Consider the following 18,494-nt stretch of genomic DNA (forward strand, 5'->3'; position numbering starts at 1 on the left):
CTCTCCCCACCCACTACCCATTTTGATGCCCTAATAATGACCTCCATTGCCATTGTAAAAGCAAGTGGGGAGATGGTACATCCCGCCATACATGTAATCCCTATCTCAAGCTGCTGCCACCCTGTGGTGTACTCCGAAGTAGTAAAACATAGTTGAATATCCAGAAAGTATGCTTTCACTAGGCTTTTAATGCTACCTGGAATTCTAAAGTAGTCAAAGGCCTCCCACAACAGACTATGCGGTACTGATCCAAAAGCATTAGCCAAATCCAAGAACACAACATGCAGGTCTCTCCTCTCACGCTTCGCTAACTGAATTTGGTGCCAAATCATGCTGGTATGCTCTAAGCACCCGGAGAAGCCAGGGATTCCAGCCTTTTGCACCGAGGTATCAATAAGCTTATTCCTTTCAAGATAACTTGTCAGCCTCCGTGCCACAACACTAAATAAAACCTTCCCTTCAACATTCAGTAAGCTAATTGGTCTAAATTGATTAATCTCCACTGCATCCTTTTCTTTAGGAATAAATATTCCCCCAGCCCTACGCCAAGCCTTAGGAATACACTGCTTTTTCCAAACTACTTTCATTAACTGCCACAGAAATCTCAAAACACCTGGTGCACTCTTATACAGCCGGTAGGGCACCCCATTAGGTCCCGGGGCCGAAGAGGCCCTTGCATGCTTAATCACTTCTTGCACCTCCTTCCACTTTGGTGGACTGTCATCACACTGGCTACTTACATCACCAATAGGCGGGATATCAGCGGGAAGCACCATATAGCCTAATCATACACTTGGAGACACTTCGAAGAAGATAGATAGGCTACTAGCTCAACCTGTAATATGTTTGTGTACATAAAACATATATGCCTATCGTTACATTTGCTAATAATGTCCTACCTGATGCTGCCATTCCTAGTATCAAAGTGGTTGGTTGATTGACGTTGTTTGAGATTGTATTCCGTATTCCAATGGGAAGCTATTTACATAGCCTATGTAGCCTACATACACTTTTTACCTGCATTAAAGTGTAGATAATGTGAGCTAGCCTCCTACCAGTCATTTCACTGTAGCTGAACTTCAGTAGCCTAAACTTCAGCGCTTGCAACTCTTGTTTGAACTTGGCAGCTTCATTTCAGTCTTTTAGTTCTAATAAATGAAGAGTTAAAGTCCACAATTTTAATGCATTTTCATAAATCACTTTTTAAGTGTGGGTTTCATAGTAATTTCAGTGGAACTGTAATTGGGTTATTGCTATTAGGCCTATCTATTATTTACTGTGTCATATTGTCTTTTTAATACAATGTTTTACACAGCAACCTTTTTGCATTTACATGCAATGGTAATTCCTTCCATGGCATTACATTTTATAGTTACTAGGGCCCGAGCACTGAGGTGCGGCCACTGAAGTGGCTGCACCGTAGGTGCAAGGCCCTAAAGTTTTTGCTCAGATTAAATTTCTTCTGGGCCACGTTTTGCCTTTTTTCACCGACTTGGCATGCTCTAAAACTCTTGAAATTTGGCAGCTGGGCAATTCCATATCAGTTGGAACAGGTCCGACACCATGGTCCTCAGTTTTTCCTGATTTTTGGTCCAAATGTTCCTCCATGTCTCATTAGAAGAAAACCAAAATTTTAGCTGGGTATCTTGTTTAGTTTCTGAGATATGGCTCTTCAAATGTGGTTAGACGCATCCTAAAAAAAGGCTGAAAATTCCTGTATTTAATGAGCACCACTTTTTTTAAAACCCCTCTCCTCTCTTAAGGCTACCATATTATTTTCTACAAATTTGAACACTGGGGCAGTACCCTGTGTTGTTGTCCAAAATCATAAAGGAATTACAGTCCTTCCCACCATTGGAGACTTATTCATCGAAACAAACCCATATTTGTTTTGAAAGCAATGAAAAAAAAAACTGTTTTTGTTCTGTTATGGTCATGAATGGCTAGCACTCACAGTTTTAAAACTCTACATATATATAGTCCATGAGTAAGAGAACATGTCGACAAAAAATTGAGAATGTTAGTTTTCGTATTTCGAGGCTATGAGCCTTCAAAGTTGGCCAAAATGGCGTTTTTTCCTAAAAATGCCACTTTTATTGCCTTTTTCCAAGGACAAGATGAAATGCAAATCCAACATTTATTTTTTTCTGCAATAGTGTGGCACTTTGTAGATCATGTGAATGTGGTAGATCCAACCTGTCCATTTTAATATCCCCACAGCACATGTCTGAAGTTAGAAAAAATGAAAAAATGTCTTGGGTGAAGGAGGTGTTGGTTTGATTTGTATGAACCTCTTAGAAGGACAATATGGGGTGTAAACCCATTTTGTCTTTTTGAGGGATCAGACTGCCATCCTGTAAATAGGATAAAAATGTTGTATCCCATTTTTACTCTTTAGTGATCCCTTAAAATATGTCCAAAAGTTGTCAAAAATGAAAAAGGCAACTAAATTGAGGGGCTTAAATGGCCAAGTGGATCAAGTCACACAAGGCTACAAATGTAATATAAGATAGATGAGATACTGAGGGAGAACACTGTGAAATGTTTAACCCTGTTACGATGGCCTTTGAACCCAGCTGTAGTCACGGTAAGCGTATGCTCCTCTAAATAGGCCTAGGTAGATCTTGCTAAGTCACTTCATTTTACGGTAAATGCAGCCTGTAGCCTAGGCTACTTCAGAAAACCCAGACCGGTCGTGCATCAGTTTCGCTTTTAAAACGCGACAGTATAGCATGAGAGGAAAAATGCCTGTTGCGGGCTAGGCCTATATAATATGCAGTGTATAAAGGCATGACAGACGGGCTCCCATTGTGAGGGCACTCTACGGACCAGCGGCATCTTTAGTAGCATCCAGCAATCAGTACTAATAAGCATTGTTAAATACAACAATTCAGCAAAATAGATTTGGCCAAAGGTGGGCCCCCTGCACCCGTGGGCCTGGAGCAAACCTCGGACAGATCCACTACTCAAGGGCCCGCCCAACCCATCTGCCTATAGGGTCAGTTACAGTACAGTAAGTCATTTGTAGTATCAGAAAGTTCAAATAGTCCAGTGAATAAATTGTCCATAGGGATTAGTAATTTTCGGAAAATAATGGGACGCTAGGATGCGTGGGCCAGGGATCCGGGCAGGGGGACCACATCAGGCGATGGAAGGGCAGTCATAGGGATGGGACTTCAGGTGTGGGCCAGGCACAAAGACGGCTGATGATGACATGGTAGTGGTTTACCTCACAGGTGACTATGAGGTATACTTTTGTGGAGAGAATGTGCAGAACTGAGTGGCGGTCATATTGTGTACGGTGCATCTATTATTTATTTATTTATTTATTTTTATTAGTAATTCTGCATGCAATAAACATTGCTCAAACTTATACGAATATACTTATACTAGGGCTTGGAAACGTTCAGGGCTTTTGAATAAGAAAGAAAATTATTGTGAAACCCATTAAAAGTGGGCTTCACTTTTAATAGGCTGTATGAAAAATGTACGCAGGATGACAATTAGGCCTACATTGGAGATCATCATTAGCATTGATCATAGAGAGTCCATTTATAATGTCTTTGAGTCAAAGCTACCTAACATACAACAAGCCACAAAGCCTCAACATGAATACAGTGGACAAACAGGTGTTCAACAGTTCTCTAGCTCTAGACGCAAATCCTCAATGAAGGTCCACACCCCAAACAGTTGGTGGCAGTAATGCACCAATTCGGTATGCCCACCGCCGACAAATCTAAAGAAGAAGAAGAAGAAGCAGCAGCAGCTTTGTCGTTGCTTGTGTTTCTGCACAGCACAACACAGAACCGCACGCACAGCAATAACTAAAGTTCGTCCGAAGACATGTCTTCCCACCGTCGGCAAATTACGGATGGCGATTTCAGGTAGGGGAAATAACTTTAGTTACACCTTATCCCAATAACGTCAAAGATAACGCTAACGTTAATGCTTAATCTGAAGCAATTAACTAACTGAACGCTATTGTCAAATGTCTTTAGCAATCAATTGACTTACGCTTCACAATTCACGTTAAATCAGGTGTAGTTAGCAATGTAACGCTAACGTTGGTGTTTTTGTGAGTTTAACCCGAATGATAATTATTTTAGAGCCAGGACGCCAGTAAGTTAAAGTTAACGTTAGCGTTCTTTTGCTTCCGGAATTTTATGCCATTCGCGTACACAACCGTTGACATTGTGTGTAACTATGACTTCTATTAATTTAGGCATAAGCTACCTTCAGACAGCGTGTATTGTAGATTGTAGCTGCTAACTATTGTGTGTAAAGTGCAAAGTCTTGTAAAAGTTACATGCTTGGGTCCCTGAAAGCTGATGGAATTGATCTGCTAGTTAACAGGGAAACATCTATTTCTCTCAGTTGTTTAATCAACAAATACAACTTAAAGCATGTTTTAACACGACATTTGGGTAATTCAGTCATACGTTGAAATTCACTCATAACGACAATGTTCTTGAGCTGTAGAACATTCGTAACGCTATCGCAAGCAGGTTTTACTAGCTTGATAAGCAACGAATTAACTTGGCCATCAAGCTAGCGTGATTCCCGCCAAGTTTACGTTGCACAGTAGAAATCGTAATTGTTGTCGGGTTTAAAACTTGCAAGTTGACACCGATATGTTCAACTTACAAACAAGTCCTATTGAATACAACAGTTGCAAGTCAGCTGGTGTCTTTTAACAATAGAGCTTTCGCGGTTCTTCGTGGTGTTTTCGCGGGGTTTCTGACCAAGGGGTTAAGCGAACATACGGAGAGCTAGCCTACCCCCTATGGCAGTGGTTCTCAACCCCCACGACCCACATTTGAATACCAACTCAGTCGAGACCCAATAGCAAATTTACAGTACTCATTCATCAAGCCAATACTTTGACAATACAGAGGCTCATTATAATTCGCAAAACTTAGGCGAACGTTTGTAAACAGTCACAAAAAGGACATTTCCTATTTATAGCCTTTACAGGCTAGGAAGGGAACAGTCCACTTAAAAAGCCTCTCAAGTTCTAGCCCGTCTCCAAGTTATACTGATCTCTTATTTCAAAGCCAAGGGGAAAAGTTTTCCTGCTGCATAACTGCTTATTAATGGTGTCGATAAATTCAAATACAGCCTTGTTGTCTTTATAATTAATGTGATTGTTTTTGTTTTTCAGGAAAAATGCACCTTCATCATCGCACTATGGTAGAAAACGAGGATCAGATGGACAACTAAGGTCACAAGGAGACCCACAACCTTCTCTTGGAGCAAAGGGAGAACACAGACACACAGACAACAGATCTGAGAGGCAAGCTATATGTTAACAAGTTATCTTTATTTTTAAGATGGCCTAGGCTTATTGGTTTTGTGTGTTTAAACAGAAACTAGTTTTCCGATCTGTTATTCTGTCCACAGTATGGTCACCACATTTACCTTACTATGAAATACATTATCATTATTATTTGTTATTCTGTTTTCTGTTAAACGGGATGATTTCCGGTGTGCGTGAGTTGGAGTGTCACCCCACGTCACAAAATAGACTTTTTCTGTTATCTAGCATTAAGAGTAGATGAACACAATTGTACAGTCTTGCTGTCTATAATCATGAATGATGCTAACAAATCACCCGTTGGATTGTGGAATGAATTAGTCCGTGAACCGAGCTAAATGCTATCTTAAAAAGCTATAAGTAGTTGGCAGTAGCTATGGCAATATAGCTATGCGCTAACTAGTGGCAAGTTCACCTGGGTGTAAAACATCGGTCAGTGGTTTATTTCTATAACACTGGCCATATGTTTTCCTGCTTTTTTTTTTTTTTTTTTACCTTTTCCAATCACACCCCTGATAGAAAGTAGTGTCAACATGACTTTGAGGAAGGATATCTCTGGATCTTCACCAAAACCACTTGAATTTCCGGTTTAATTGTAAAACCTTATCACACCGAAGATAAAAACCATCAAAATGCATGGACATTGTTCAGTGCTTTATTTTCACTTGAATCATTAGGTTGTGCTGAAAGATATAAGATAGTCAGTATTGCTCATTCCTGAGCCCCCTATAAAGTCATTAAAACATAGTATACTAAAGCCTGCAACAAATGGCTGGAGTTCTAAGGGTTAACTAATGTCAGGTATGCTTTTCAACTAGTTGTAATTTCTCTACTTCTCCATTTAAAATGTTACCTTAGCTGGCAGGCTGGCTCGCTAGCAACCTGGCAGTAACTGGCAGCTGCATGGCCTGATATAAAGTTATTTTTTTCCAGATCCAAATACTAACAAATTATATTGAAATGATCACAAACATGTCTGGATTATGATAAATGTGATGTATGATAAAAAAAAACCCTCAGCAAATCCAGAAAGACATAAGGACCAATTTATTATAAGGATGCGAGTCTCTCTGCTTGTCAGTGCAGCGGCAGTGTTTTTCCCACTCACAGGTGCTAGTGGAACCGAGATGGCCACCATTCAACCCAGAAAAAGACAGTTTGTTTGTAGTTGTCTACCTTTGCCGTTTGCAAAGCTACTGTTAATGCTCACTCACCAGTGGGGTATACTACAAATCTCGATTAGTGGGTTAGCGAGGTATGTTGTACTCAAAGCCAGGGTATGCTGTCATACGAAAGTGGATTTGTTTTAGCGTCGCTCTATCACCATGGTATCTTGTGCTCGCAACCAAACCTGGTCGGGAGCAGGTTATGTGCTTAGTTATAGCTCAAATCGTGAAAAATCACCGCCCTCTGACTAATCCTACTGACTAGTGACCAATCAATTATCTTGAAAAACGAAGTCATCTCACATGTGAGAATCTGTCATAGCATCTACTGGAGCAACTCCGCCTCTTCAAACATTTTGAAACTCGAAGGCGCTTTAACTATGTTACGCATGCAGATATATCACTTTTATGGACATGCATAGCATACAGTATCTGATGACCATCGATTTTTTGATGTTATAGGCTGGACACTAAAAAAGACCACCCTAGATTTTGCTACCGCTCATAAATGCGGAAGTAATCGTTTTTAAACCGAGGCGGTCTTGTGCATCTCCACGTTTCTCGATTGGTCAAAGTCACCCCAACCACGAGAACGCGCACAGATCTGACCTGAAAGCCTAGTTTGATAAATTCATCAGTGAGTGAGTTTCGTAATACCACTCAACTCTGATAGCGACTTTCGTATTTAGCGATCCAGCTTATCCAAAGAAACCCTGGTTATGTTCAGCGAGATTCGTGGTATACCCCACAGGACAGGCAAAGGACTATGGTAGTCAATAATACAAAACAATAGCTCAGATACCGTTAACCATGCTGTTGGTAGATGTTGCGTAATATTGCATGAATCATTTTACTCACTCCCTCTTTCTGGCATTAGTTTCACTACTCCGGAGACGGTTCGACCCTTATCAAGATGCAAAGATTGGGGAAGTGAGGTGGAAGAGAGCGAGATGAGAATGAGTGTTAACCGTGATATGCAGAGGTGAGATTTATTTTCTACTAATGTCTTGGAGTATTGACTTGTGTACCATGCCTTTTTAGTTTTTAGTTTTAGTTTAAGTTGGTCCTATTTGTTCCTTTTACTTTCATCAGGTGTCAGTCATTACTCAGGGACAAAGGCTTGGCCTGGGTGTGGCCCAGGGAGTCTAGTAGAGATGCACAATTATCACAGTTGTAATCACCATATTAACCAGCGCAGTTGCCTAATCGCAAAAGTTAATTGTGCACATTAAGTGTATATGATGACTTTAAAGTCTGAGGAGATCCAAAATCTCTCTACCTTCGATGGCCCACAGCCATACAATTTTGAGCCTCCCAAGCCAATTATTATAGATAATTCCCATAAAAGGAACATCAATATCTGGTGCAAAAAGAACCACTGAGTTGGTCAGGTGTCTTGGTAAGTAACCTAACTTGGACAATGAAAAATAATTATATATATATATATATTTATTTATATATATTTACTCTTTAATCTCACTGATCAACTTTTAAGAGTCCTACTTTTACTACCCCTGCTGTCTGTACCACGTCCATTACAGACCCCATCATCATGATTACCACTTGCACCTTCAACTATGTTGGGCAGAGGGTCGAAATATGCATGGTATGCTTAGTGGTCATTGTCGTATACATGCACCTCCATCTACGCACCGTGACTATCCCTGTCAATTGACCATATTCGCCAAAAGGATGATATTCTACTTCAGAATCAGAGTAGGTGAATAACAGACCTTGACCTCATCATGTCTGACAACTAGTGGTGGAGAGTACATATGAGATTTGTCATCACACTTGGATCTATAATCTGTTTTAACCAGTGTTGTTTGTCACAATTTTGTTTAGAGGGTTAAGTGAGTGTTGAAAATAAAAAAATATTTAATCTCTTATTCTGCCTTTAGGTATTGAAAAATATTCAAAACAATACATTGACTTGTCAGATGTGTATTTCCCTAACTATTTCAGTTTATAATTACAAATTTAACCTGCTCTTTAATTTTGTCACATTTCTGGGTTTTCTGTTCATTTTATCTTTCTTGACTATGCCACTTCTGGTTGGTGGGTGTGGGTGCTGTGAAAGGGACTCATAAATTCTGATTGGTGAGCTTCATAGTCGGTCAGGGGTGCTGTGCTTCATGTGCACCAGACATGCTCACCAATCAGGGTTAGCACAAATTAGACTTTTGGAATATTGAACTGAATCAGTTCACTGACATTCAAAAATCACATTGAAAAAACGCAATTTGATATTTTCCCCAAGTTGTGCAACCATTACACTGCAAATACATCAGATATGTGCATTTGACACACACACCACATTTGATTGGATTACGGAATGTCGCTGGTCACTGAACCGCAAGTGCTCAAAAGAGTTATTGCTGCTTTTATATTATCATTTTATATGACGAAATCAAGGATTTGTTTTTTCTGTTTTTTGTTGTTTTTTTTGAAGATACAGAAGGCGAATTCTCACAGCAGAGTTTTCCTCAAGGGAGAGAAAAATCTCGTCGGGAAGGTGAGTTTTCTCAGGAGATACTGCAGTTAAGTTTTTTTTGTGTGCAGTGATATGTTTGCATCAGTTGTTCTTTATCGTTTTCCTCTCTGTGTACAGCTGTGACTCAAGGGATTCTGCTAGTCCTACAGAATTGGAAACGGATGAGAATGTTCTACTAAGGAGGCAAAAACAAATAAATTATGGAAAGAATACCCTTGCTTATGATCGATACATCAAAGAAGTTCCAAAGTGAGTACATTGCAATGTATGTTTGTAGTTTTGTTTGCACTTCTCTACTTAAAAGCTGTTTGGACAGGCTTTGTTTACAAATATTATGGATGTAAGCAGATAACCATTTCACGTATCTTTTATTATGCAGGGATGTGATTCATCCCGATTTTCAGGCGTAAAAATGCGACCCTCGTGAATCATGCAAAATCGATGTTTTTTTTTCCATTTCATTGAAAGTGAAAGCAGAAGTGTTGATTAATGTTTGATGCTAGTTCGATGTGTGTAGTGAACTATTTGTTTCTTAGCTGAAGCCATGAAATGGTAAAGGTCAAATTATTTTTTTAAAAACTAAAAAGACTTAATTTATGAAGTTGTTTTTTTTTTTGTTGGCTTTGCCACGCGTTCGCGTCCAGTTTGACGTGTCTGGATTTTCCGATAATGACCGCAATCTCGTGATGCTGATTGACTTAAATTCTGTGCTTGAAGTTAGCTGTGACAGAGTAGCCTACTGGTTTTCATCGTTTTAACCACAAAGCCTGTCTACCTTTGGTCTACCAAATTGTTTAGTTGTAACACCTTGTAATTTCACGTTTGTCCAGCCGTTCACCCCCGTGCCCCCCATGTCATTCAAAACATATTTCGGTATAGGCCTAGCCATCATGAGGAAACGTATGACGATCGTGCTAAGAGATTAACACTTTGGCATGCTTGGTAAACACCAATCTTGAGCTGAATTTTCAGTGGAAATGGCCTACTGTAGCATTGTACTGATAGATGAAAAAAGTCGCCGATTTAAAGGCACAGTCTGAATTTGAATCCTAGCTCTCCATTTAGTGTGTGCACTTGGACAACTAGTGATGTAGCCTATAGAGATCGCTAAGACATGTGACCAACGTCATAAAAACACAAAGAATTATGGGTGCGTTTGGCCCGCCTGATGCCAGCCCATGTAAACTAGTGGGTCTGGGTCTATGATCTGGCATGATAATAATGAAAACTAAGCGGGGAAAAATTGTGCAAAAACCAGAACATAATCTTGCGCTTCCTTACTGCTGCTATCCATGCCATTTCTCGCCTTTTTGTCACGTCTGAAACATGGCGTGTACTATTATTTTTCCACGCTGGAAAATGATAAAAGATAAGCTTCATGTTACTCTATTGAATTTTATAACACAGCAGGTAAACGGCATTTCAACAACTGCACTTCGTTATTCCCGCACGTCAGTAAAACAACTTAAGTTTTGGGCCACCTATTCCCAAAATGCGTTGCGTTTTACGTCACGTTCTCAATCTCTATAAGGGCCTGCCATTTGTTTTAGGAGGAGAGGTGTAGGACATGTTACTTTGGAAGGAGAGGGAGTGGTGCAATTCGATTTTCTTTGGAACTTAAATACAACAACCTTCAAGCAACCTCTTCAATCAACATCAATATCAATAGGCCTATTAGTTCACTATATTGTACAGGACTAGAGGACTGTAAGGGGGCGGACTTTATGTTATCAAGTAGGCCTATGCTAAATAATGTAGTCAAAATGATAACTTCATGTTGGTTTAAGTTATAACAAAACATGTTATGAACTGAGAAAATCCATATTTTCCTGCTTTTTTGTCCTTTGCCAATCACATCCCTGATTATGGGGCGTGGTAGTGTAGTGGTTAAGGAGCTGGGCTAGCGTGCAGTAGCCTGAGAGTTGTCGGATATATTCACGGCTTCCACAGGTTGTGCCTTTGAGCAAGGCACTTAACTCCAAGTTGCTCCGGAGACAATGTAGTCCCTTGTAAAATAGTTGTATTACTATTGACTTGCATATGTAAGTCACATTGGGCGAAAAAAGTGTCTGCTAAATGTAATGTAATTTCAATATTGGTGATATCATCCTTACCTTGTGTTGGTGGTGTAGTAAGGAGCAGGGGTGTTTTTGGAGTGGAGATTATATTTGTTGTGATTCCAGATGAATCCAACAGGCTAGAAAGATACAATTTGACCACTTATTTAGAGATAAAAAGCTATGAAGACAAAGATGACTTAACCCCCCCCACCCCCCCCCCCCCCCCCCCCACACACACACACACACACATCTTCTTTTATTATTTAATTTTAGAAAATGTTTTATTTTTAGCTTTTTATATTCTTTTCCTTGTTACTTTTTTTGACGATTTGACCAAGTTTACATTTCCCTACTAGGTGTACATTGTTACAACTGTGTATGTGACAAATAAATCTGAATCTTTCGTCACACTACCCATGTAATAAGAACATGTACAGAGCTCCCTGCTCTCGGCTAGTTTGGTAGTAAACAATTGAAAGAAATGTACTGTCAATGAAGTTGTTGGTGCTGTATGTTTTTACTTATATTATGACCTTATTTATGAAATACAACTTGGCGGCATCGTCAGCGCATGGAAAGGTAGTCTCTGCTAAATCAATGCATGGTGTTTTTGTCAGACATCTCAGGCAGTCAGGAGTCCACCCCCGAACTCCAAACAAATTCAGGAAGTACAGTCGCCGTTCATGGGATCAGCAGATCAAGATGTGGAAGGTTAAACTTCACGCCTGGGACCCCCCTGCTCAAGATGGAGACCTTCAAGCTATGTATGAAAAGCTTTTCGATTTAGTCGTGCGTCAGTATATTGCATGTTTCTGTGACCAAAGCAATTTTCAGCTATTCCTTCTCCATACTGATTGATCAAAATATTTTTTTTCAGAGACCAAATTGACCTTGGTGATGTCATGGATATTGAGTTGGACCCAGATGGGGAAACTTGCAAATCTACAGAAGATGAGATGGTAAGGCTTTAAATGAATGTGTTTTCTAGTGATTTCTTACCAGTTGATATCTGAACCCTTTGCAGACTGCACGGAACATTCTATTTCTTCAGACTTGATGCCATTGCGGCACAAAAAGCCTTATTGTGTGGTTATGCTACATGACAGAGATACAATGTATAAAGTTCATAGAACGCGCTCAACTCACAAAATATTAAGCTGACTGGGTGCTTGTGCCCCTGACACTGAAGAAGGGAGAACCCCGAAACGTCTGTTCACAGGCAAGAATAAAGAAAAAAGTTACACATATGTACTCTCGTTTTCTTAGAGATACAATGTACCCACCATTGTAATCAGAAGAAATAGCCCTTTGAAATTACCCGTGAGAACACAATTTGAATTGTCCGCAAGATACACGAGTAATGACGTAACAATCAAATCGGTGTATTTGATGTAGGTGGGCCAATGGCGAACTAAACTGATGACGACAACGCTGCATCGGTCAAACTCGGTACACATTGGTCGTAGTGGTATCCAATTGCGTCGAAGTCCGGAATCAGAGTAAACATTGGTCGACTGTAACCAAAAGCGTGCAGTGAGATTTTCAAATGCACGCTTGGTGCCTCCCCTTGAGTTGGGCCATTACATTATTCGTGGCCAGACCCTTAATCTGAAAGATTAAGATTAAGACAACCAGGCTACTTTGAAATGGCATGAAATGGTTTGAGGAGAACACATACTACTTTTTAGGCCTATTAGCCTGTTTGATGCTCATTGAGCTCAATGCAAATCAAACAGGCTAATAGGCCTCCTGGAAAAAGCATCTCTAGCTATGGTCAAGGGTATGTGATGTGGGGCTATTTTAATTCCAAAGGCCAAGGGAACTTAATCAGGATAAATAATATCCTGGATCCATGAAATAGCTGGCCTTTGAAAATAAAAACATAAAAAATCCTCCTGCTACTATGGGAATTTAACATAGGGGTCAAATAGTTCCTTCTCCCTAGCATTTAAGGCGAGACATGGCAGGTGAAAACATCGTTTTTGAATGCAGCAGTCAATTGACCGTTTGCAAAACCCCGCCCTCGAACGGCCATTGTCCAATCCTAGCTCAGCAACGGTAACTAAGTAGAAGGACGCCCGTCAAACATTGCGAATTCAGCAAGACGGTGCAATGATGCGCCTATGGCACGAGAAAGTCATAAACCAGGTACCCCGAAAGTTCAGAGGGTGGGGGAGTTTTTTCTGAAAAAAACTGCTGCCCTCTAAGATATCTTAGATTTCCTGAATAACGGTAAATTTTGAAGGCAGCATCGATGTACACTTCAAGGTGCCTTCTACCCATAATCCTTTGCGGCCACGTCTGAATCAGCCGTGAAAACAAAACCGATATCGGTAAATGACTGCCGAATCTGTTGAAATGTCATTTGTGTGACGTTATTTAGCTTGTATTTGTAGAAAGTAGATTTACTACCTGGTTATACCATTGTTGTACCCACTAATAACGCCTGGTCCGATATATTAGCTGCCAGTGAAACTATTTTATACCGTTAGCCTGCTAGCTTATGTAGGCTAATTTAGTTTAACGTCAGGATTTTGCTAACGTCATACCGTAGTGTTAACCAAAGATTCTAGAGTGCTACGCTCATTTTTAAACGACGCATTTAATCTAAAGTCATGTCTAGTTAGAGAGCTCTCTATTTAGGGAGGGAGGCAGTAGGCAGCTGCCTTCCGATTCGAACAGAGCCCTTATCACCCTCTTACATCATGTATGTGCCACTTAACATTAATCTCTTTACACAAGACGGCGGATTCGTAAAGAAACACAAGCATCCACACCTTAAGTGTATCTAACTTAGTTACCTAAGGGGGGGGGGGGGGGGGGGGGGGGGGAAGGGTGAATTGAATTTACAACTGAGTTTAAAAATTAGGTGCACACGCTAACGCATCTTGAGGTGTTTCCGGAGCCGCATTTAAAACGTGCCTGATCAGCAAGGGACGCGTGAATGTAGCCCCTATGCGTTTAATAAACATTAGTGGAAGCTAATTGTTAACAAAGACGCAACGCGAACAGAACGCGCACACCAAGTAGCCTATAGCCTCTGTTGTGAGCGCAGATAGATGCGTCTGAGATGTCAGGTGGAATAGTGATTCTGGCGAGAAGAGATGCCGAGGGATTTCACAGGTGGGCTAGTTGAAACTTTCAAATTCTACTAGAAAAAGACGCTGAGATTAGTGTAGCAACGTAGCATAGGTTGTTTTCTTGTAGACATAATGAGTAGACATAATGAGTTCTTTTGATGAAGAATACGTGCAGTTTGAACCATCTAGATTGGCAGATGGTGAAGCAAATAGGCAGACTTTATCAGTATATCAAAGGCTAATGTGACGTGATGTAAACAGTTGAATTAAATGCTCATAAACTGGGCTGGTTCGTTTTGTCCAGAGACGTAGTTGATTGACATGATAATGCTGTCTTTAAGAAAAGTGGGCCCTGTTACTCGAAGCACACTGCGCATAGACCTTACGCAAAGCCTACGCAAAAGATATGCAACTCAAATGATAATGTGGCAAAAAAAAGTTACGACCGCTTCAGACCCAGACCACACGTAACGCACGTAACCGTTTGAGTTATATGTGTGACTTCCAACAAGTTTCAGTTACACCCGGATCATTACGTGTTCGTAAGACATGCGTAAATTAAATGTACATTTTATTGTCGAGTTACAGGAGGACCCTGATCAGTAGCCTAGTCTGTGCCTACAGGTAGCCTACAGTTTTAACATGTAATATGAAGACAGTTCACATAACGGAAGAGAACGGTCGGAGAAGAGTCTCACCTTTTTCACCCCTGACCAGTTTGCATGTCTGTTTTATGTTGCATTTCAGACTTCTTTGTCACCGTAAGAGGTTACACACATAATTATTCAAAATCCCAGAGGAAAAATGGCAATTACCTGGATCTTATAGGGCAAAGATGGTAGCTTTTTTGTATGCAAACAGACGTCTATGATCCATGGAAATTGCATGTGTAGAGGAAGTTGCTCATCTTTTATTCAGTTGTACTTGGATGATTTTCCTAAATTGTCTTCTTTTCTTGAATTAGGATTGCTTCTCTGTAACACCAAGAAAAATGAAGAAAACTGAGGAGCTGCCACAAATATAGAAGGCACAGAATGCGCAAACAATGTTCTAAGGATCAGTGGAGTGAAAAGCGGAGTATTATTGGCCTGCAATTTGACACATTCCAAACAAGGCAGAAACAAGTGTCATTATTCTGGTCATACAATTTTACTGTTCTAATCTGGGAATTGCTACTGTTTTTCTTTTTCATTCTTTTTTAAGGCTGATGTTGGTCAAATGTTTGCTTTTAAATACTTTGCCAGATGTATGAGAAGTTTGTACATAAACTTATCTTATTTAGACTTTGTTTCAATGACTGTTAAAAAGTAATATGTGTATTTTCTTGTAATTAGAAATGGTTTGTTGAAACATTTTGTAAGTAATAAATTTGAAGTAAATAAGAGTATACATTGCATTTGTAAAACATTTCTAAACCGCATTCTGACATGTGGACATCATGACCTAATTTAAGATTAAGATCTTTATTTAGAAACAGGACAGGTAGCCATATGGGTGCCTTAAAGAGGACCGAATGGATGAATTGAGTATTTTATTGTGTTCTCTGATGTTAAAATAGTTTACCGGTATATTCAACGTTGATTTATAAAAAAATGAACTCAATTGGAATTTTACAAGCCCAATTAAAACCTTTATTTCGGCTGGGTATTGAAATGGTCCTTTTGACTACATGGCACCCTCTTTAGTAACCACAATTGAACTTCAATGGCTTTGCGAAAGACCCATTGTGTTTCTACAGTATAGTAGTAGTAGTAGTAGTAGTCGTCTGTCACAGGAATCACAGGAAGTATGCCCGTATCTCAACAACTCTCTCACATATCAGGGCGCTTCTCACTCTCATATGGATCACTCCCAAAATGTAATAATTTCTTCCTTTGGTCATTTCAGACCTTCCTGAAAATGTCGCCGAAATCATATGTAACTTTTTGAGTTGTCTTGCAAACAAACAAACAAACAAACCCTGATGCAAACATAACCTCCTTGGTGGAGGTAATAAATACAATTTTCTTTTTCTAAAATAATAATAAATTATGATGATGTTCTCAAACTCAAGAGAATGCTTTACAAACAATGAAAACAAGAAAATACTCAATACAACAATGAAAAGCTAATTGTACAAGGCTATGTTTTGGATGTGGAGGATAAATGATCATTGAACAGAAAGGTTTTGAGAGGCATTTAGAGGCAGATTTGTATTTTTATTTCATGGATCCAGGGTACTATGCATCCTGATAAAGTTTCCTTGGCCTTTGGAATTAAAACAGCCCCCCACACCACATACCCTTCACATACTAAGAGTTTGGCATGCTTAATGTCAGTTATTAGCTGGTTTGAATTGCATTGAGCTCAATGAGAATGAAACCAGCTATTTAGCTAACAGCTAATAACCAGGGGCGTCACTAGGCGTGTTTTACTGAGGCACGTGCCCCAGTAAGAATAAGCTGTGCCCCAGTAAAAATTTTTTAAAGAAAGTGCTGCTGCATGTCTTACATGTACACAAACGATGCAGAAAACAACGACGGCCCTTTGCAGCGCAACCGGGATCGCAGAGGCATGTCACGCATATCAGATGAAAGAGGAGAAACAGAGCTTTCCATTGATGCCAAATACATCGATCCTTCGGTGTTATACAAACAGATGAAGTGACAAATAATAATGTCATACAGGGTTACCGTTACTCTCGTTTGATTTACTAAATGGACCCGCGATTAGACATAGGCTAGATGGAAAACGGAGACACGGAGCTATTCACAGATACCAAATACAACCTTCTAGGTTATAAAACAGACCAAGTGACAGGAAAATAATAACTTTAGCTCCACTTACCCCATGTTTTTGTGGGGTTTTTTTTGTGGCATAGTAGCCTGTTCATAATCCAACGTTATCATGTGTTTCTCTAGGCACGTTCATAATCCGGTTTTGAGATCTAGCAAACTCCTGTAGCCTATGGCATCCAATTCGAGACACATTGCATCAAAATTTGTTTGACAAATAAACACTTTTTTTTTTGCCTTTACTTTGTTCATTGCAATGTAGTAAAAAGTTATTATAGAGAATCATCATGTGTGCACGTCATGTGTGCTACCGCGCAAACAAGTCAGATCAGCTCTCACAAGTATGGAGCACAAAAAGTGTCAAAAAGTCATTTTTCATCACTAAATAAAAATTGGCATTTAATTCTGTAAGGCACACACTACATATTTCTGTAAATTGCTCAGCCCCAAAGTATCCCATCCACCATGGTTTTTATATTGCCATTTTCAGGACAGTCAGGCCTACACAAACATGAAAGTCATGTCAAGCTGTCAGCTGTTGTGGTGAGATACATGTCAAAATGTAAGAATTTGTATATTGCATGCTTTTTGCAATTTTATTATTTAAAAATCTAAATCAATGCAAGTAATAATACAGTAGGCTACATGATATTGTGGCAGATCTGGGTAGCCCAGACTGTGCTGACAATATGTAGTATTTGTGAGTGGCACTTAATATTAAATGTTTCTGACTGAAGGTAGTGAAAATGCCCTTAAAACAGCCTAGGCCTAGGGTTAACTTCTGATTGGTCTGGGTGGAACATACAATGCATCAAGTTTTTTGCACTTTTGGTTAGAGAGGTAGGGTAGCACGAAGTTTCTTGAAAAACTAACAACATTTTACATGTAAATCCATTATCCTAGTATGGACTAAAATGGTATTACTTGTTTAGCTTGAATAAACATCTTCATTAACAACTATACCAGTGGACGTAGGAATGCGCAATTTTTTGTTTTTACACCTATTATTATTATTATTGGGGGGCTTGTGGCGGGGGCAGTGCCCCAGTAAACCTTAATTACTAGTGACGCCCCTGCTAATAACTGACATTAAGCATGCCAAACTCTTAGTATGTGAAGGGTATGGTGTTGATGTGGGGTTTTTTAATTCCAAAGGCCAAGGGGATTTTATCAGGGTGCATAGTGTCCTGGATCCATGAAATAACTGGCCTTTAAAAATAAAAATAAAAATCCTCTATGGGAATTTAACATGGGCGTTCCAATACTTATGACCCCCTATATTTCAAGGAAAACATTTATTTATTTACAATACATTATTCATTCACAAAGAAAATTTATGTCATTAAAGGTTGAATATTTCCTCATTGTTTCATTAAGGCATTAAGATCAATTTCCAAAAGATGATTTTATATTTAACTTTAAGCATGTTTTCCAATACTTTTGGAGGGCACTGTATAAGAGACTTATACCTAATTTAATGTTTTTAGGAGATTGCTTAGGTGGCCTTTGATAGCTGCCAATACTGCAGGCCTGTTTGATTTTGTTTGGTGTCATCTGCCAGGATGACTAAGGATCATCCAAGATGATACATATTATATACCAGATA

General features: G+C 39.6%; 1 protein-coding gene across 2 annotated transcripts; it reads left to right on the top strand.

Annotated features, from left to right (window-relative positions):
* Positions 1 to 3,723: 3,723 nt before the first annotated feature.
* slbp (stem-loop histone mRNA binding protein) lies at positions 3,724 to 15,496 on the top strand. 2 transcript variants are annotated; one of them, XM_062525071.1, is made up of 8 exons: positions 3,724 to 3,884; positions 5,162 to 5,293; positions 7,358 to 7,462; positions 8,933 to 8,995; positions 9,092 to 9,223; positions 11,652 to 11,798; positions 11,912 to 11,993; positions 15,079 to 15,496. In XM_062525071.1, exons 1-8 carry the CDS (start codon positions 3,844 to 3,846, stop codon positions 15,136 to 15,138), a joined length of 762 nt encoding a protein of 253 aa, XP_062381055.1. In that variant the 5' UTR covers positions 3,724 to 3,843; the 3' UTR covers positions 15,139 to 15,496. The 2 variants fall into 2 exon arrangements, with proteins under 2 accessions (XP_062381055.1, XP_062381056.1); XM_062525072.1 differs by having other exon boundaries at positions 8,939 to 8,995.
* Positions 15,497 to 18,494: the final 2,998 nt, after the last annotated feature.

Source organism: Sardina pilchardus, chromosome 21 (genome assembly GCF_963854185.1).
Source record: "Sardina pilchardus chromosome 21, fSarPil1.1, whole genome shotgun sequence".
Taxonomy (NCBI): Eukaryota; Metazoa; Chordata; class Actinopteri; order Clupeiformes; family Clupeidae; genus Sardina; species Sardina pilchardus.